The sequence below is a fragment of the Dothidotthia symphoricarpi genome (assembly GCF_010015815.1).
Source record: "Dothidotthia symphoricarpi CBS 119687 unplaced genomic scaffold P153scaffold_26, whole genome shotgun sequence".
NCBI classification, from domain to species: domain Eukaryota; kingdom Fungi; phylum Ascomycota; class Dothideomycetes; order Pleosporales; family Dothidotthiaceae; genus Dothidotthia; species Dothidotthia symphoricarpi.
Window position 1 is genome coordinate 156,462 of NW_022985033.1, and position 20,064 is coordinate 176,525.

Genomic DNA, 20,064 nt, shown 5'->3' on the forward strand with positions numbered 1-20,064 from the left:
AGTGAGTACGCTTCAGATGAATTACAACAAGGCTTCCGGGGGGTCAACCTGAGTGAGTACGCTTCAGATGAATTACAACAAGGCTTCCGGGGGGTTGACCTGAATGAGCACACTTCAGATGAGGGCACCGACGACGGCGTGTAATATAGTAAGCAGAGCAGCTTCTTTCTGGGCCACGGCACGGCAGGGGCCAACTGACACATCTCAGGCCATGGTCATACGCTCGGCCTCGAGTTTGGCAGGAGGGGGTGGTCACTCGCAGACACATCTTGACAAGTTGGAACTGATTGAGTCTGGAATGGAACGTGTTTGGCGTCAGCAAACGATCGCTGCAGATGTACATATGTATCGACACTTGACACAGTAATCTCGACTTTGTCGCAACGCTTGTCCCATCCAACAGTTATGTCAACCTCAGCACACGCTGGCTTCCACTGTCCAGGATGCCACAAGGGTTATGTGCGCGACGACAGTCGTTACAAGAAGCATCTGCAGACTTGCAAAATCTACAAAGCACGCTTGGAAGAAGACAAACAAGCCACTGCTAGCGCTGCTCATAGTGATGACGCCTTCGGTGGCGATGCAATCCGTGACAATGCTCTCGGTGGCAAGGAGGACAAAGGTAAGTCATCATGCCGTCGTTATCAATGAAACACCTTGGTTCTTGTGCTGACAATGACGGAGAAGAAAATGACAGCGACAACGACGGCGACTCATCAAGTCATCTCTCTCAAGACGATGCCATTAGTGGCGATGCCGTCAGCACTGAGCAGGATAGCAGTACGTCAGCAAGCCTTTTTCATCAAGGAATAACCTCTGACGATGACGGCACAGAGGATGACCAATATGAGCTCTCGTGTCAACCCAGCCCAGACATTACATCTCACTCCAAACTCGACCTCGTGATAGAGCAACCCCAACGCGGCATGTCTTTGCATGGCCATAACGGTGTCCACAAGCTCACCAAAGAGCCTCGCCCCATCAGCCAGAGTGTCTACAAGCCCCAAGCTTCTCACTCAGATCACACAACAGGCCACTTACCATATGCCAGCAAAGAACTCGACAAGGCTCTGACCAAGTTGGGCAGTGAATACACGGCTCTTAGTGTGAAAAATAATGCGAAGCGCCGGGCTGAGGGCGAAGACATTGGATCGGAACGTGGATCACCTCGCCAATCCCTATCCTTCTCGCCTTTCGATGCTGGTGGTTTCCGTCATCCTGGACCAGCCACTGGGTTGGACCGAGGATCACGCACATTCACTCAGCCCCGCCTTGTCCAACCCCGCTTCAAAGCAGACGATACCGACCGTTCTTCCCCTCTTCAACCCGCAGCCTTGCACGGTTGCTCTTCTTCCAGACTCGAACACTCGTCGCAGCACCGGCCCGTTAAACCTATGATTCCGTCTATCCCTAATCACCACACCACTCCCGCTCACCACGTCTTACCCTCAGCTGATCTGCACCAAACAGTAGTGTCAAGCCCTTCGCAATCTGGCCAAGAGCCTACGTTGTTGGAATGGCTTGTTGATCGTGTCGACCTGTTTGTGGGAACGGACCAGTTGGGCAAGAAGCTGGACGCCAGACAGTGGCACAAAGACGACACAAACGACCACGGTCAAGGGGCTTGAGGTCGAGGGGATGATTTCTGACCTATGGAAGAGATGGGTTTAGTGCTGGGCTTGGTGGGAGAGGAGACGGAGGGTCGGCATCGCTTGTAACTTGATCTTGGTGGTGGAAGTAGATACTCAGTGTGACGTGAATAGCTACAAGTTGTGCAGTATCTTGCTGAGCGCTTATAGTGCTTGAAGTTTTTCTTTGCCTTGGTGCATGTAAGTCCGTTTTGCTTTTTGCCTTCCATGCATTTGGTTGATGAGAGTGGTATATAATGGGTCATTTATTTCGGTTTCGGGTTCTCCGTTCGGGCAGTCGTCAGACAGAGGATCAACTTTGCTGCTTCGATGGTCCCTGTGTTAGATATTTGGCATAGAATCATGGTATCCTATTCTACTTTTAGGCAGTGATGGCCGTGGTCGGAATTTGGAAGGTGGTGAAAAATGTACGGACAGAAGCAACCGAAGTCACAGCTGTTAGCTTTGTCATGTCGTGTTCCAAGTAAGAACAACGACATGGTTGTGATGTTTTTGTCGAGGTGTTCCAAGATCCTAGGGTTGCGCACATATCAGCATTTACATCTTTGCGACATGATAGAGCAACTCCCTGAAGTATTTATAGAGATTCGATAAGACAAGAACAAACGACGGCTTCTCGTTGATATCGAAGAAGAATGCCAAGTTTGAATACGACCCTGATCCGAAGTTTACAGGTGCTATGAAGCGCGAAAGTTATGCTATGGAAAGCATTCATTGAATTCTAAAAGAGCAGAAGAAAACAAGACCTTCTTTATGTCTTTCTAGAAAACTCTTTTTGAAAGCGTTGTTATTGTTGCGTAAAGCTGCTCCAAAACAAGTGAGCCTTTGCTGTTCTTCTGGGTTTCAGGCCTGCGTCTGCGTCTTCCATGATGTCGAATACACTACGTCAAGATGAATATGGACGCTGTAAAGTTACATGAAAACACACATCATTACACTCTCGCTCCAGTGACTACTCACGCGTAAGCGTCTTGGGTGAGTAGCCTCAAGTTTAGCCTTGGGTATGGTTCCTCCGACATCATGAGAGCGTGCTTGTTTTGGCCGGGCGAAACACCAAGACGTAAGGACTTCGAGAACAATGCAACAATACAACACGATGAAGAGCTAGGCAGCAGGGACAGAGCTACATCATACTGATACGTCTACGCGACGTTGTCGAATATTGTCAGTAAGTAATCAACACCCTCAATTCCCGATGTTGCGAGGTGTTCGGTGTCTCTCCATCACCTGAGCGTACTTCCCAACCTGTCGCATCAGCCGTGTCATCGTACAAACATCTCACATAAACCCAGAAGACGATGGGGATTGACTGTGAAGTTTTCGTGTTATAAAGTGATTCAATCGTGGAGCGAGCAGTCCAGCAGCAAGTTCTCCGCCGCTTCTAGAGTTCCAAAGACCAAGCGCCGATAAAATAAGCGCACCTTCAACGTGAAGACCCGCCCATGACAATCCAGGATAATTCTCTAAACTCGTCGACTGGTGGTTAGGGGCCGCAAGCGCGACTCGTGGTGCTACTGCACGTTAGTTGCTGACCACAGACATTCGCAGTCGTGGAGGCGCCTTCCATCGCAGCCATACACAGCAGCACTTGTAGCGTCCAGCCATTCGCTAGCGAAGACACGAGGCATCCAGGTCAGGGTTTTGCGGACATTCGTATGGTTTGGCGACTTATTGGCGTTGGTGGGCGCTGGCTCATTCCTGCTGTCGGTGCCGTTGGGCGCGAAGCTGCTGTTGCGCGACAACGACCTAATCCAACAGCTGACACCATTGTCAGCAATGCCGAGATATGACCGCTACACGATGGAAGTGAACTCGGGATGCACGACTCCGACCGCCGCACCCTGCACACCGGAAACGATCTCATGGGGCAAGCCGTTGCTCCTGACCGTCGCGAGACACGATGCTGAAGCGCGACTGATCACGACCGACGAGCGCGTATAAACGGACGGAGAACTCGTCGCCGTGGATATCAAATAGTGATGGGATGCGTAAGTGGCCGCAAAGCCTTTGCTCTTAGAAGCAAGGGATGTCTTCGTGCTCATCGCGCGCGATGATACGGCTTCCAACCACACCCATACAGGCTTGATGTCGATATCGACACGAACATCAGCGCATATCCTAGTTGACTTACGAGTCTTCTGTAGTATTGCAGATCATGTCATGTTTGGCCTGTACATATATTGTGTTCCTCATTGCTGTCCTTCCGTTGCTGCATGAAGTGAACGGATTGTTGCCCATCCATGGTTGCCCTTGTACTTCCCACCTTCCACTCAGCTGCTATTTAGGTGACCAGAGCAAAAGCAACATCCATCTGTCATAGCCAGGATGCAATCTTGTTCACATCCCACTACCTTATAGACTTGGTCAATCTGTTCTCACAATCCCTGTCTAGCATTAAACGGATTAACCAAGGTTATGCGGTGGTGCAGCTAGCACATTTTTCCCGCCATTTACACGCAACAAGAACTGCAAAAACAGCAAGTCTACCCTCAAGCGCTTGAGAGCCAACTTGTCATTCCACAAAGTCATACTCCATTCCCTTTGCTCGGAGCGTTATTTTCGCTCTTCGGTTCTTTTGGTGCATGAAAAATTAGATGCACATTGCTTGCAGAACTTAGGGAGGATTATAGCAGACTGAGAACCGGCATCGGTTGAGATTGTATCAGGGCGGTATACCGTTCATTATACCGCTGACGCTCATTGTATAGGAACTCGAAACAATCACATCGTGTGCCCTCCCATCGAAGGTTTGCAACAATACAGGAAGTGCGAGGTACGCAGGAATGAGCATTCTAAGAAGAGCTGGATGATGGGAGACGGGTACTTTTTCAAGGAAGTCAGGATGAATTGTGCAAGGTTTGGGATTTCACAGAAAGAGCTAATCCGGGTGAGGCCTCTATGGCCCGTCTAACCTCTCTGACCGCTCTAGCCTCTTCACTTTCTTCACCCTCTTTACCCTCAACGATCTCCTCGATGACTTGATCATGTAGTTCGGGTGCATTTATGGGCTTCTTCGACCTCGTTCTGATCTCTTTGGATCTACTCCTCACATTGTCCAGAAACTACGCCTTTGTTCGAAGGTACATGTCTACCCAAACTCGATCGGTCTCGAGCGTCTTCGCTCGGTGTGACGGCTAGTGGCTCTGTGTGGTGCCCGTTACCTGTACCAGTCCTTCCGGATCCGTTTAGATGGATGGTTTCGGTCTTTGGACGAACTCTGCAGATGGCATCATGCGTCGCTGCCCACACGTATGGAAGCATTCAAGATCCATACGGGTAGATAGTGGTATGGCGCCTCGTGGTGGAGCGACGTGTCATTTGCTCGGCGGGTTCCTTTGGCGGTGCAGCGGGTGATGTGTGCGTTTGGAAGAGGTTGAGGTTGGCGGTCCCTCATCCCTCGTTGTGCGCCATGGTGACACGCCAATGCACGATGTTGTCTGCAAAAGACTCTCGCTCTTCTGGGCGTGGTTAGTTATATTCCACAGCATCTCAATGTACTCGTCAAGCCACTGCCAAAGTAGCATCGAACCAATGCGCAGTTCTTGGAACAACGACGAAGCTACCAGTGTCAACGCATGACGCATGTAATAGCTCCCAAGAACGATGGCCATCAAAATCCCGGCGAGCAGTTTCCTCACGAATTTGTATCAAGGAGCAAGATTCGAATTTTGACCGAGACTCCTGGGCAAGGAAGAGGGACGTCGATGGCGAGCTTCAGCCACTGGATGCTGCAGCTACAGACGACGCGGATAAGATGCTCGCTGCGATTCAAGCCAACGCCATCCATGTTTCAAGGCCACGCCATGTTCGACACGCCATGTTCGACACGCCATGTTCGAAACGCCCGTTGAGTGCGGCTCGGCTTGGTTGTGGTATCAGTGTGAACAGCAAACAAATGCTTCGAATCGGAGTCGGCTGCAGCAGAAGCAAGCTCTTGCTCATATTCGTCTCGCAGCGATGGCGTGTAATCGCACGCCAAGGGCTTCAAGACTGCACCATGCTGACGGTGACGTCGGTGTGCAGTTATCCTAGATGGCCCGGACTTGCCAACGACTTTGGCAAATCCGGAGAAGCGATGGCAGCACTCCGGACGACTGGAACACCTCTGCCAAGCGGATATCGAGATGACTGATGGTGTTGGCTGGCAGAGCGTATTTGCCCTCGCTTGTCAGCGTGGCAAACGAACCCTGCAGCTGGTGTAGACGCTCCCCTGCCTCGTCTTTGTACCCGTGTCCAAGTGTCTCTCCTGCTAGCACCCAGCCAATATCCACGGCCGTGTCTGTATCGGTTGTCGGACGTGCCTGGCACCGTATCGAGTATCTCGGTGGTCTATCGATCTCCGGGACCCGTGTCGGACGGTAACGGCTGGGGGAGGTAGACAAGCACGACGCTAAGCTTCTCCAAGTGGAACTTCGATCTGTGATGGTAGACAGCTGTCAGCAACTGCCCATCCATAATACAAATGTCATATACCTACTGCATGTCGCATTGTCGTCATCTGGGCTCCCGTGTCAGGTGCAATGCAATGTGACGGTTAAACTATCAGTCCTGGCCACACGCTCTTCTTGTGCTTGGTTCATCATGCGCCTCGTCAAGCATCTCATCCACCCTTTCGAGCGAGACTGAGCTGACACGCCACCAGCGAATAGCGCCGTGTGCCGCTGTTCATGTGGGACGTCTTGGACTGGGAGTATAGGTGTGGGCTGGGAGTATGACTGTGGGCTGGGAAGTCGAGTATTGTCGAGGGCAGGCAGTCGCGTTGCTAAGCCTTGTCCTCGGTCACGGTACGCGTGTGCACGAGCCACGGTTCGGGGCGAAAGCAGCTGCAACGCAAAGGTGGGGCTGTCGCATCACCACTTTCGCGTCGCATCACCACACACACCACAGCCCCCACGCCGACGCATGCTGCATGGTATGATGAAGGGGGGAAGCCATCGAATGTCGCATGCTGAACCTGCCACAATGCAATCGGTTGTCGCTCGGCCTTGAATTGATTACTGCTTGGCGCGTCTTGGCAATCCTGCGAGGCTGCAAACGAACAAAGTCTGCAACGACCGCGAGCGATGAGCGTACTCAGCAACGTTAACACACGCAGACATCATCAATACAACATGGCTTCTGCTTCTGAAGTTACCCACTCTGCTTTGCCAGACCCGCGCAATTTCCACAAATCGCTGGCTTCACAGCCTGACGCGACGGCCATGTTTGAAGCATGTGTCGCCATGAGAGACAGGCTGTTGCAGTCTTTCGACGCCCAGCAGCAGCACATGGAGCTGCTCTTTCATTCCTTCGAGCGCGTCATGTACGAGCTATGTCAGCCATACCGACATCACCTGTCGCGCAGCTACGACGCGCTAGAAACCGACCACGACTCGCAAGCGTGGGCTCGATTCCAGACCTTGGCCGAAAGAGGAAAGGATTTGAAGCCACTGTGCAAGGCGCCACTGCGAACGGCCCGCAAGCGTTGGGGCGATGACTGCGTCGATCACTACGACTTCACTTCGACGAGCATCGTCTTCTGCAAGGCTGCTGCCGCTGCTGCCAAGACGCACACTTGGCCCGCCAGTGTCATCAAGCTGAATCAGTTCCTCGTGCAACGAGCTCGAAAAGGGTGCGTGAGCGACTCGGCAAATCCTCTCGAGCTGATTGACCTCGAAGACCTCGGCCGCTGGCCAGACGCAGAACCCTTCGTCGAGAGAGACGGCAGCGGAAATCCAATCCGGTCCGTGGAGAACAAGGAGCTTCGCGCTGATGAAGTGCCTGGCGGGTATCGATTCGATCGCTTTGGACTGCTGGTACGGGCCGAATACGGCAGTACATCACATCCGCCAAGCTTTCCCACGCCGAACCTGACCAATGCCGAATCCGCTTCTATACCAGCGACACCTGATGACGGGGCGGCATGTGAAGACAAACCTACCACGCCGAGGTCAAGCAGGCGACGTGCAACGCTTGACGGGCTACACGATACACCACCTACCGTGAACAATCAAACTCCACAAATATCGCCCAAGGCTTCCTCCAAGGCAAGCAACGGACCGAAAGAATGTTCCTGCAAATTGGTAGCTTCTGAATTGCTTCTCGCCTTGGAGTCCTCGTTGGATGCTGATGCAATCGCGAAGCACGGAGCAGAACAGGCCCTGCTCTGCCCCCTACATCTCGGACAATATGCACGATCCTTGACCAACTTCATAACCACGCATCATCTTCAAGAAGCCCGCCAACCTACCTCCGACTCAAGCGATGCGCAAAATGGACCAGTATCCTCCCTCAAGCGACGACGCGACCTTGACGATGACGACGGAAGTCCACGATCGAAATTGCATCCGTCTGTAAAAGCAAATACGTCCGAGCTGCTTGTGAGCCATCCGGTTTCTCCGGAACTCTCCAGCCATAGTTCAAGTCGGCCAATCCACGATAAAGGTGTTGATGACCACTTCCTCAATACGGTGTTGACTCAGTTACGCAAGAAAACACCCGAGAAGAGGACGTGGGATGAACTCAATACCCATTCTATGATTTCATTACTCAGCCAGGCCCAACATCCTCGGACTACAGGGTCCGACACCGAGGTATATTTTCTTTCGGGCGTAGAGGCAGAAGGTCACCTCGAGCCGCACGTCACTCTGCAAGGTCCGGTAATCTCCCAGCATCAGCAGCCTTTTCATTGGAACAATGAGAAAGGTCCGCCCATCAAGCAAATTTTCGAACGCATGGGTAACCTTGGAAGAGACGTTCCTGTACAAGATCCCTCTCTATTCGTGGATGAAATGTCGGCCAAATCAATGAGTCTCAGTCACATCCGCGACATCTTCCTCAACAACGAGACCTCTGACGCGGCGTTCAACGTGCTCGAGATGCGCAACCCGCTGCCCCACTCCATTTTCCCTCAATTCCTAAATGGGGAAGACTGCCACCTCCTGGGTCAAATTCGTGACACCATACTCGACGCCAGAACCGCCCAACGCATCTCAACCTCGATCGACAAGCTCAAGAAATGGAAAGATGATGAGGAATGGATTCTCCTTGCACAAGGCGGCGCACTAACTCTACCGCATCAAGACAGTTTTGGGAAGGGGACTTGGCTCACAGTTCAGGAAGGCCGTGTGGGATTCGGCTGGCTGTCTCGCCCTACGCCACAGCAACGTATCGCCTGGGCGCAGACCCCCAACGCTTATGCTTCATCCCAATGGCGATACGTTGTGATTCACCCCGGACAAACAATATACTTTGAGCCAGGAACTATTCACTTTGTATTCCGCGAACAAAAAACTCCTACATTGATGTTTGGAGGCCATTTGCTTCGCTGGTCGCGCATTTCGGACTGGGTGCAACTTATCCACGATCAGCTACGAACCCCGAATATATCGAACGAGGATCTTGGTAGGCCTATCTTGCGAGCTTATGCTCAGGCTATGCAACAACTTATCATGGATCGGAAATTAAGCAGGGGGGAGTCATCGCAAGAGATTGGCGTGTCAGAGGATGTCGAACAGGCAGGTGGTTCAAAAACCAAGTTGACAAACATTGCTGACGTACAGTAGGAGATTTCTAAACTCACTCGTAAGAGGGTTCAAAAGTAAGTCAGCTTCAATGTCGCACATGTTATGCATATGAAGATTGGACGGCCTACTACTTCGCGCAAGGATGGTAGTGAAAATGCAAAGGTCTTTTATGGTATGGATCTATTCTAAATTGGGATCTCTCGATTGAATGTCGCGTCCAACGATCAGCCAGCTTCTCCCCCGATGTCTTCTGCAAGTTGTTCCTAGAGACGGCTTTTCTTCAGGTCTGGGTTCCGGAGCTCTGCTAAGCCATCTTTTTCAAACGTTTCCAGAGAGTTTGTGTGTTGGATGACAAACGATATCATTGGGAAGAGATCAATCTAAAAGCACAATATTCGATTTCTTCATACGCTATGCTATTGTCGGTAAAGCCAGACCGATTTGCCAAGACTTGTTGACCGATGTTTCTCATCTTCCGCAGATTGCATCACTGTCCATTATACCCTTCCTCTTCTTCGTCCAACACCTCGTCGACGTAGCTAGTCCAGGGGTTCCTACCACCACCGCGACCAGCTCCGGCTCCGAAACGCTGCCCATGATTCGATTTAGGCAGATGATTGCGCTGATACTCAACTTGACCTTTGTTACCCTTCGGGCCACTACGTCCTTGGCCGAGGTCGCTAGTGTTGTAGCTCTCGATACAACGGTCACGTAAAGCTGACGGGAAACGATGTCCTCGACTACTATCACTACTTCGAGTGGCAGCCGAATTTGGGTAATCATCAAAGCGTACATGAGGCGGGATCGCCTCACTGCGGGCCTGTCGAGGCGAGCGCCGTGTAGAGTTGTGTGTGAAAGGAGACAACAGAAGCTCATTTCAATCTCCGATGATTTCCCGGTCGAGGAGTGAATGCGTGCTGTTTCGTATCTCCTGAGCTCGTCTGTCCATGGCTGGAATCACATCCGCAGTTGGTTCTGAGATGTTACACCGCATTTTGTTCCTTTCAATGAGAATATTATACATCTGGTGCACGCATTTCTCGAGCCATATTATTCTGTCCTTGCCGGCAGCACACTCATCCGTCAGCATATCGGTCTGTTTCACGAGCTGAGAAGCAAATTTCGTCTGGTGCTTAATATGGTTCTGCTGCTCATCGGTCTTGATCTAGAGATTGTCGTGTTTGGCTTCAGGTTCAATATGCAGTTGGAACTGCTGGGCAAAAGTGTAGCCGAGCTTCTGGCTGTCAGCCTTGAGCAGGGCGTAATCTTTGTATAGCTGTGCAACCACGGCATCATGTGGCTGGTCTGCTTGAGGTGGATTGAAGGCACTAGATCCTGTGTAGCCATAACCGTAGGCCTGAAAATAAAGACTGGGATGGCTGTCATGGGCATGTTGGATGTCAGTAAGTGTGTGCGGGTTGGCGTCAGGGTGGTTGATGTGAAAGTTTGTATCATTGGTCATGTGTCGGCGAAGCTTTTCCTTACGTCGAGTATCCTGTGAAGTAGATGGCATATACTTAGACTTCCTGTTAGGTAGGGTAACAGATAGATTGTTCATTGTATTGGCGAACCGGTGAGTAGGAAAGCGTCCAGAATTGTCGTGTTGCGGCGATGCACAGTGAGTTTGGGGTCATTGAGGAAACGTTTGTTGAAAGATGTGTCCAGTGTAAATAAAGCTTTTACCTATAGGTACTCGCCCTGTAGCTAATTCATTTAAAAAGCTCAAGCGTTGAATGTCACAAGATTCAAGACCGACAGGCAAACAGTGTCAAAGTTGGAAACATAAAAAGCTATTATTCGACTGCGCTATCACGACTACGTACATGAATCAGACTGTACATACATAAGTACAACCTCTGTCTTCCATCATTGCCTTACGGTTCGATTTTCCAGACATGTAGAGGCTCAGACGACGAGATGAGACATTCAATGGTTGCAGTGTGCTGCAGCTTCTTTGCAACGCAGCACGATCAAGGCCTCGATCAAGACACAGAGTCAATCTCAGATCAGTCGCATGATTCTTGAACTAAACTTCATGGTATACCATCTAACTTCCTTTCTTGATGTTCGTCAGATATCACCATAGGTTCAGTCCAAACAAATTTATACACCCGATGGATACGGTGACTCGTATCTGCGCCAACATCACATCTGGATTTAATCGAGGGCATCTCTATCGAGCAAGGCTTTTGCTGATAGCCGATTTGTCACAAACAAAGCAAATATCGAGGTAAATGGCCTCGATCGAAAACAAGAGCGTGAGCAATGTGTTTGACTGGGTTTAAGACATCAGGAAATAATCAACACGGAGAGGCGAACCGATCACACAACCGTGTGGTAAAAGAGTAGGTAGTTACAGTACTTTCAATTCACACACTCAAACCACCGTCGCCAATCTTTTCCAGAATCCAACAAACTTGCCCTGCTACCGTCCAGATACCTACATCCGAAATGATCAAAGTGAATACAACATACACCCTTCCCAACTGAGAATGTCGATCTCACTCATCATCCTCTTGTCGTGCCCATATAGCCCCCATATGGAGCATCTCAAGACGTCGACTCTTGAACAAGAACATCACAACGATCTACTGATATTTCTAAGCGTCGTCGCACTTGCAAGGCCGCCGCCATGAGCCGCAAGGGCATGCCTCGATGACGCAAATCATCTACCACGTCACGCCCGCATCAGCTTCATGGCAAGTTTGTACGCTGCTAGATACATGGCGCCGCGAAAGCCGATTGGAACCAGCAGCCCAAGGCGGATTGGAGCCGTCGAGACCCTCCAGACGTCACCGACTCAGACAGCGACGAGGAATCCTTTGGTGAGGAAGACGATGAATGTGATGAAGCTAATAACGAACCAGTGTTTTGGAAATGATGTGTCTGGAGGATTTGGTCAGAGCGCCTTCCTTGACCGGTTCAGCGTCCCTCCCGCCCCGACAATGCAAGGCCGCAACCGCTCAGCTTGTGCCAGTGGTTGCTCGTCGTCATCAAGTCGTCAAACTCGAGGTTCATCCTCTAACCCCTCTTCAAACTCCAGCTTCACATCAGCGATGATCCTCGCTTCTGCTCCAGAACATGATTTCTTTCGTCGCCGTCCGGCTGTTAAAGCCGATGTGCGTGCTATCCTTGGCGATGTGATAACTCGAGCCCTGTTTGACAACACCCAACAAGCTGTTTCTCTCCACGACGAGATGCAATATCTGGTCGATGTTAATGATGAAGTCTTGTACCGCAGTGTAAACAACCCCACGAACACCTCTGGCATGCGCTTCCAGGCCATCACAACCATGAGTGTCGGTCTCAGCGGAGTGGCGCAAGAAATTGAGGAGCTGAACAAGGCCATAGCGGGCTTGTCGATGGGTGATGTCATGCTGCCGCAACCGGTCAGGAGAAAGGAAACAGTGAGATTAACAATCACCACGATACCTTGCTGCCTGGCAATTCTCTCAGACGGGAATAGTGCACTGAGAAAGCGAGGTTTCTGACTATCAATGGTGATCTGAATGTACTGGCGAGTTTGCAAGGAAGAAATGTAAGTCTCAGCCTGATGAGCGAAAGGGGACAAGTCCGGCAAGACTGTGGGTGTAGACGTGTGTTGCATTCGAGGTAATAACATAGAGGATGTGACTGATTGTAGAATAGACTTTTGTTTTAATGGCGTTATAGCGTTGGATAATATAGACACTTGTTTGCACTTCTTCTATAAACGTTATGTGTATCTTCTTGCATCCAAGCTTCGATTGAATTCTCCTTCCTAACCTCTTTGGCGAAAATACCACCGTCCTCACCCACGACTAATAATAGTTTATTCAGCATAGATACATTAATTTGGGCAATTGCCTATTAACTCGCGATATAACTAATCGCCGAACTATAGGTACTTTCTAAAATACCTGCTCCTAACGTAACCTATGTAGTAGCTAATTAGTTAAATCTCTAAACATAGCGCCTATAGTAAATTTGTACTAAGATTAATAATTTATATAATAAGTAAGCTTATACAGTATTTAATTTAGTACTTAAGGCTTTTAAGCCTATATAAATTATTTATATAGCTTAAAAGCTAGTGTTGTTATTATTATTTTCCTGCTACTACTACTACTGCTACTATACCTTAGCCTACTAGTTACTAGCTTAATAAGCGCACTTAATAAGCTGTAATTAATTAGATTTTAGCTAGTTATAGTAATACTTAAATCTTCTATAAGACTAGTATCTATCTTAGTACTTTATACAGAATAAGGCTTTTATTAGAGTACTAGAGGCAGCTATACTTACCTACTTATATTAATCTTAGGTACCTACCTAGGCTGCAGTAAGCCTATTTAAATTATTTCTAGGCCTACCTTAACAGGCGCCTATACGCGTATATAGAGGAAATGTAGAAGTTTATAGATAATAAGCTTAGTATTAAACTAAGTTTCTTAGTAGTCTATTAGGCACTAGTAAAGCTTTAGTATAGTTATAAAATTACTATAAAGTAAGTAGCTAAATAGAGCTTAGCTTTATAGTAGTTTTTTCTAGTATATATATAGTAATACTACGCTACTAAGCAAATTATTACTATTAATAAAAGTACGTATAATAAGTAGATAGGTAATTATAAGTATAGCTAAAGTAGAATTAACTTATTAGTAGAGCTTTATTACTTATTTAAAAGATTAGAAAGATAGAGCTTACTACCTATAATAACTATAAATAGCTACCTTACTTACTGCGTCTTTTAAGGTATAATTACTTTAACTATTATAGAGGACTTTCTAGAGTTTAATATACTACTATACTTAATACTAAACTACTACATAATCTTACTAGATAATACTTCTATTTATTAGTTACTACGCCTGCGTAAAATTTATAAGTAAGCTAGAGTAGCTCTTAAGTTTTTACTATTATACTTACTAGATTATAACCTAATTAAAAAGAGCTTTAAGTAGTTAAAAAGCTAGATAAAGTAGTATATAAAGAGCTTAGAGTTTATAAATTTTAAGTTCTTCTTAAAGTATACTATTAATTAGAGCTACTATAAGTAAGACTATAGAAATTAGTACTATTATTATAGCTATAAAATTACAGTGTTATGTTAAGACGCTAACTTATTATATTATTATACTAAGCTATTACTTAGTAAAACTACTAATATACTAAACTTTAACTTATAGTAGTACTACTTAGTAATGCCTTAATTATTTTAGCTAGAATTTAAACTATATACTTATTTAATAGTATACTATTTAAAAAAAAAGTTTAGTATAAAACTATTAAGTTTTAGTAAAGTAGTATAGCTAGAGTTATTATTTAGTAATACTTAAGTATTTTATAATTACCCTTACTACTAGCCTCCTCTAGCACAGATCTTACCTTAATTAATAAGTATAATTTAAGTAAAAAAGATTAATTACCCTAAGCTAGATTTAAACTCTTAATTACTAAAAAAAAACTTTAAAAATATATAGCCTTACCTCTTATCTTAAGTATAACTCTTTTGCTAGGTAGAATACCTAGCTTAAGCTATTACTTTTTCTTTTCTTAGCCTATAAGAAGACCCTTTTTAGCTAATTAGTTTTACTAGAGATACTACTTTTATATAGTTAAGATTAGAGTTTTAATAAAGATTAGTAGTAATTTCTAATATATATACTTATATAAACTACTTAGCAGAGTAATAAATAGATTGCTAAATAATATATATATAAAATAATACTAAATAAGTATAAAGTAATAAGGTAGGACGTTATAAACAGTACTATATTAGTAAGGTAAAGAAGTAAGTTAACTATAAGTTAGAGTAAAATAATTAGGTTTAATACTTAGACTATAATTATAAGAGTAATTTTACTTAACTTAATACTATAATACTAGATTATAATATAGGTAGAATAAAAATTTATAAGCTATCTCTATATACTTATATTAGTAAGTAGTTTTAATTCTAAGTTATTTAGAGTATAGAGTAGTATTATAGTTAAAAGTATTTAAAAAATACTTATAAAACTTATATTATACTATATCTACGTTGCCTATAGATTTTGCCCTTATTTACTCTAAGTTACTAAGACTTAGTATATTTTTAAGTAAATTAGCCTTATACCTCCTTACTAAAATAACAGCCTGTAAATCTATTATTAATAGGCTAGTGTATATTATCTTTTATTTAATTACTCTTACCTACAGCTTTAATAGTAACCTAGGCCTAATCTTAAAAAACTATGTCTATATTTCTATTATTATTACTACTAGATTAAGTAGTATATTAATATTAAAATACCTATTAGTAATAATAGTTTTCTTAATCTTCTTCTATACCTAGTACAGCTTTAGGCAACGTAAGTACTACTATAATAAAAATAATCTTATATATACCTTATACTTAATATTATTACTACTAATAGGTACCTATTATAATAGACTAGGTATAATACTGCCTACGCTTATATATAGAGTTTATAGCTAAGGAGGTAGTATTTTAAACTAAGATAGAAACTAGGCTTAGGCTTAAGCTTAAGTTTATAATATATTAAGCTAAGTAAGCTAGTTTATTATAGTAAGCTTTATAAGAGTTTTAAAGTCTACTAATAAGCTTACTACTACTATATTAGGCTTTATCTAAGTAGCTAACTTCTTATTATTAGCTTACTACTTTATATTAAAAATTATCTTTAGAACTATATTACTAGGCTTAGTAATTAAGCTAAAGCTAAGTATAACTTTATAGGCCTATCTTATAATAATATTACTATTAATAAAGTAGTACCTTTTAAATTAATCTAGCTAGCTATTTAAGCGTAGCTACTAATAGGTATAAAGATAATTACTATATATATTATTTAAGTATCTCTAGAAGTTTCTAATTCTAATTACAGTACTACTTTTAGCTATCTTACTAGTAATAGTAGTAGTAAGTCTATTCTCTTAGATTATAGTAATAGTAAGTAGTTACTCTCTATACTACTACTATTACTACTACTATAGTAGTTACTATAGTAGCTACTTCTTTACTAGTATAAGATTAAAATTAATAAATATTTAGCTAAAGTACTTACTATAGATATTCTTTATAAGCTTATAAAACTTAGCCTAATAGTATATATTATATTACTATAATAACTTAATAACTTTATTCTACTTATTCTAGTAAGCTAGGTAAATAACTATATATAAACTTAAGATTTTAACTAGCTAAGGCCTTAACCTATTTATAATACTATCTACCTACGCCTATAGGTAGCTAGCTAATAGGCTAGTAAGTATCTTATTATATACGCTGTTAAAGGCGCTTATTACTAGGTTTTTACCTAAGTTCTTAAAATAAGTGTGCTAGTAAACCTAAATAATTAGTATAATAGGTACTAGTAATAGTAATAGTAGTAGTAGTAATAGTAATAGTAGTATTTCTAGTAACCTTAGTAGCTCCTATAGCTCTCTATTACTATTAATACTAATAATAGTAGGCCTAGTAATAACATTAACCTTAGCAGTAACACTGCTAGGCTTATTACTAATATTAACTATAGTACTAACGCTGCTGTAGCTGTTACTAATATTAACTACAGTAGCTTCTACTACTATAATTCTAGTAATTTTAGCGTCTAATAGTATATCTTTATCCTTATTATTTTCTTCCTTCTTATTATTATTACTATTAATTAAAATTAGCTTAAGGCCTTTATTATTACTTAGCTTACTAGTAAGCTTAGTAGCTTAAGTAGCTATAGTAGACTAGGTAAGCTATAACTCTAGCTTAAATAGAGAGCTTTATAACGTATACTTATAGATATACTTATACTTATAGGTAGGCTTATAGGCAGGCTTATAGGTAGGCTTCTAGTAATAAGTAGATACCTTTAGATACTTCTATATAGGCTATAGCAGCTTACTTAATAGGCGTCTCTTTTTAGTAGCTGTTATAGGCCTTATAAGCTACTTAGTAGCCTATTTAGTAGCTTTTTTAGCTTTTTTTATAGTAGCTCCTTTAGTAGCTCTTATAGTGTTACCTCCTATCTTATCTTTTTCTAGTATTAGATTAATGTGTTTCTAGATTAATAATACTATAAATATATTAAGATAGCTTAAATTAAGGCTTTAATAATTATAATTAAGAAAAAATTTATTTAAGGTATATAGGATTTATTATTTAATTAATTTTGCTAATAAATTTGTATAACAGCTTAAATTTAGAGAACTGCCTAATTGGCTACTAGGTAAGTTACGTTAGGAGTAGGTATTTTGGAAAGCACTATAATATAATTAGTATCTGAAAACTGCGTGCCAAAAACGTAAGACTCCTAAATCTTAACTAGTAACGCATTTTAGTTGCTGCTTCCCTTTCTAAGACGTGTAAGACTAAACAGTTTAGTTCCTGGTTCCTGCAGTGAGAAATAGACATTATCAAGATGCGATTCTTGAGTTAACAGCTGAAGTAGGCATTTGAGACGAACTAAGCAAACTGTAAGTTGAATACCCTGCTAGAGGTACACTAATCGCTATGCTGGGTTTGCACATACAAGCGAAAAGCCATGTGAGTAGAAGAACTATGGTCGATTTGCAATATCAAATGTCTCAGTTCTGTGATCGAGGACGCTCTACAGAGCAACTAATCTTGTAAACCAGGAAAGTCACAGTGACACGACATCACCTTACAGGTTAGTCGAAGCTCAGAACTAGAAGACGTAGGTTGAGTAGATGCCGAAGAAGTTACAAGCTTGTACCTTTAGAACTGGGTTATGTAAACATGTAATCCTGGTTGCTATCTCCAGTTCAGAAAGGGGGTATGAGATTACATCAACTCGAGTAGTTGAAACTCTCAAAATATTTCTATCCAGTACAATGGTACGTCAAGATCGCAGTGGTAGCGACGTCGTATTGACAGAAACATCATCCATCACAGACCTTAGATTTATGATATGTTTGCTCTGCGCTCGTTCGTCTCCTCTCCCGCATAAAAAAGGAGGGATTACTCAATCCAATCTATCTACCTATCTGTACATACCTACAGCCCATCCATCTCTCAATCGGCTTTCCTAGTTTGCTCTCTGCTGTACATCATGATCAAGATGGCCGTATACGCCATACACTTTCGTTACAGCATCTCCCCCCTGTTCTCACTTGCAATGCGATTCCCAATGCGGTTCCAATATATTTCATCATCTACTAAACCCCACCCGTACATACGTATCTCGAATGGCTGTCTTTTCTTAATCTATGTGTCACTATCAAGCTCCAACTTCAGATCTTCGACTTGATCAAATCGATCGTAGGTCGATTCCTGCTTTGACTTGTGGTCAGTGTATTCTTCTTCGTGCTCGTTCCCCAATGCCCTGTACAGTTCCCGAAGTTCTTCGTGCTCGGTCTGAAGGGCGGCGTGGACTGACTTAGGAGACTTGTAATCGGCATTGAGTTTGGTGTAGTTATGGTTCAGGGTGTTTTGTTTAGAATTGAGGTGTCGTAATCTGATATTGATGTGTTGTGTTCGGCATCAAGAGCTTTGTGTTTCATGTCGAGCATATTGTGAGCATCGGTCACCTTCTTGTGCTCTGACTTCAGAGCATTGTGTTTGGCAATTTGGTTAGCGTGATGCAATTTCAAGGTGTTGTTGTCAGCATTGAACGTTTTGTGCTTCTCGTCGAGGGTGTTGTAAGCACCGGTGACGTTCTCGTGCTCTGCTGTGAGTTTGTCCAGTTCATTTTGCAAGGTTTGGACGGTTCACTCTCAGTATTCGCCATTCTCTTGTGGAATTCGTTGAGTAGTCCAAGGGCTGTAGTCATGTCTTCATCTTGATTACGTACGGACCTCTTCGGTTCCTCGAGATATTCTAGTTGGACTGCGATTGCCTAGGTAGCATCCTATTGTTGGTTCTTTATGTCCGCAGAGATACCTTCGGGCGTAGCAGGTTTGTTCATCTCGATCTCGTTAAGAATATGTTGCAATGAGTTGTGTATATCTGCTATTGAAGACGTCGCGAAACATCCGGCAATATATTCGGGCATGGCCCCAAGTTTCTGCAGAATCGTTGTGATGCCAATGTTTCTCTGGGGCATTGCCAGGGAGACGTTGAGGTCGTCGAAGTTGTTTACTATAGTATCGAATTTGTTGAAGTGACTACCGTCAGAGCTGTGTTTATCTGCACCATGAACTCATCTGATCTAGCATTCATGGCGGCCCATTGTGTTTGTTGATCAGGCTCTTGGTTAGAAGTAGGGATTCGTTGGTTTTTTAGGAGGGTGAGGACATTTCCGAAGGTCGCTTTTGCTGCCTCGATTTCTTGTTATGCCCATGAGTAACCAGTCTTCTTTGTTCTTCTGCCTCCTCCAGAGATGATCGCAACATCTCGCTGACATTCCTGTGTTCACGACTGAGAAGAGGTATGATTTTCCCGTAATTCATGTAAGCCCGAGTTTCATTGCTCGGTTTCGGCGCTTGCGGGATGCGCTGTTCATGCGAGGTTGTATCCTCTACATTTTCTGTCCGTATGATTCTATTGCTGGCGTCTTCCGAGTAATGTTCTTCGACGTCACTCCCATCCTTAAGCGATTCGGAACTCTCATCTTGTCCACTGAAGCTTGCCACTCGTTGGTGGTGGATCGGCCGAGACACTTGGAAATTTAGCATGGATGATTCGTGCTTCCACCCCCTCGCATCTGATGAATCGGCCTATTTGGAAAGATGCCGAGTGTGTTCAAAGTGGCACAGCTGTACGTATTTGGTCTTTCGTTATATTCGTGCAGCCCTACAGATCCTACTCTCTCTTCACGCATTCACCTGTCCCTCATAATGAGAAAGCTCGACATGGTGCGAAGCTTGTCTTTATACTCGTCGGCTGAGTGCCTGTCCTCCGGCGTTGCATTGTGTAGTTACAGTACTGATTGGGTTTTGGTCAACGCGAAGCGCTGTTCAAGTATGAGCAA

The 20,064-nt window shown here is 44.3% G+C and overlaps 5 protein-coding genes across 5 annotated transcripts in view; 4 read left to right on the top strand and 1 right to left on the bottom strand.

The window, feature by feature from the left end:
• The window catches only part of P153DRAFT_145876 (uncharacterized protein), a 5,094-nt gene extending 4,865 nt beyond the window's left edge, over nt 1-229 (top strand). The window contains exon 5 of the mRNA XM_033662145.1: nt 3-229. Coding sequence (XP_033518164.1) covers nt 3-52 — 50 coding nt within the window. The 3' untranslated portion in view covers nt 53-229. The remainder of the gene's footprint in view (nt 1-2) is intronic.
• P153DRAFT_145888 (uncharacterized protein) lies at nt 230-1,841 on the top strand. The gene is made up of 2 exons (XM_033662146.1): nt 230-622; nt 688-1,841. The coding sequence occupies exons 1-2, from the start codon at nt 406-408 to the stop codon at nt 1,626-1,628; spliced, it is 1,158 nt and encodes a 385-aa protein (XP_033518165.1). The 5' UTR covers nt 230-405; the 3' UTR covers nt 1,629-1,841.
• A 4,653-nt stretch (nt 1,842-6,494) lies between these two features.
• On the top strand, nt 6,495-9,427 carry P153DRAFT_145916 (uncharacterized protein). Its single transcript, XM_033662147.1, has 2 exons — nt 6,495-9,145; nt 9,194-9,427. The coding sequence occupies exons 1-2, from the start codon at nt 6,713-6,715 to the stop codon at nt 9,230-9,232; spliced, it is 2,472 nt and encodes an 823-aa protein (XP_033518166.1). The 5' UTR covers nt 6,495-6,712; the 3' UTR covers nt 9,233-9,427.
• A 2,423-nt stretch (nt 9,428-11,850) lies between these two features.
• Nucleotides 11,851-12,826, top strand: P153DRAFT_361752 (uncharacterized protein; the record flags this gene model as incomplete). The annotated part of the gene is made up of 3 exons (XM_033667007.1): nt 11,851-12,561; nt 12,621-12,692; nt 12,803-12,826. The coding sequence occupies 3 exons, from the start codon at nt 11,851-11,853 to the stop codon at nt 12,824-12,826; spliced, it is 807 nt and encodes a 268-aa protein (XP_033518167.1).
• Nucleotides 12,827-18,574: 5,748 nt separating this feature from the next.
• On the bottom strand, nt 18,575-19,197 carry P153DRAFT_361753 (uncharacterized protein; the record flags this gene model as incomplete). Its single annotated transcript, XM_033667008.1, has 3 exons — nt 18,575-18,819; nt 18,946-19,002; nt 19,035-19,197. 3 exons carry the CDS (start codon nt 19,195-19,197, stop codon nt 18,575-18,577), a joined length of 465 nt encoding a protein of 154 aa, XP_033518168.1.
• Between the last annotated feature and the right edge of the window lie 867 nt (nt 19,198-20,064).

Excerpts from the sequence above, each read along its gene's own strand:
- P153DRAFT_145916 (XM_033662147.1), top strand. The coding sequence starts at position 6,713 with ATGAGCGTACTCAGCAACGTTAACACACGCAGACATCATCAATACAAC. Across the intron at positions 9,146-9,193 it reads TGTCAGAGGATGTCGAACAG|GAGATTTCTAAACTCACTCG; the intron begins GCAGGTGGTTCA and ends GACGTACAGTAG.
- P153DRAFT_145888 (XM_033662146.1), top strand. The coding sequence starts at position 406 with ATGTCAACCTCAGCACACGCTGGCTTCCACTGTCCAGGATGCCACAAG. Across the intron at positions 623-687 it reads CGGTGGCAAGGAGGACAAAG|AAAATGACAGCGACAACGAC; the intron begins GTAAGTCATCAT and ends ATGACGGAGAAG.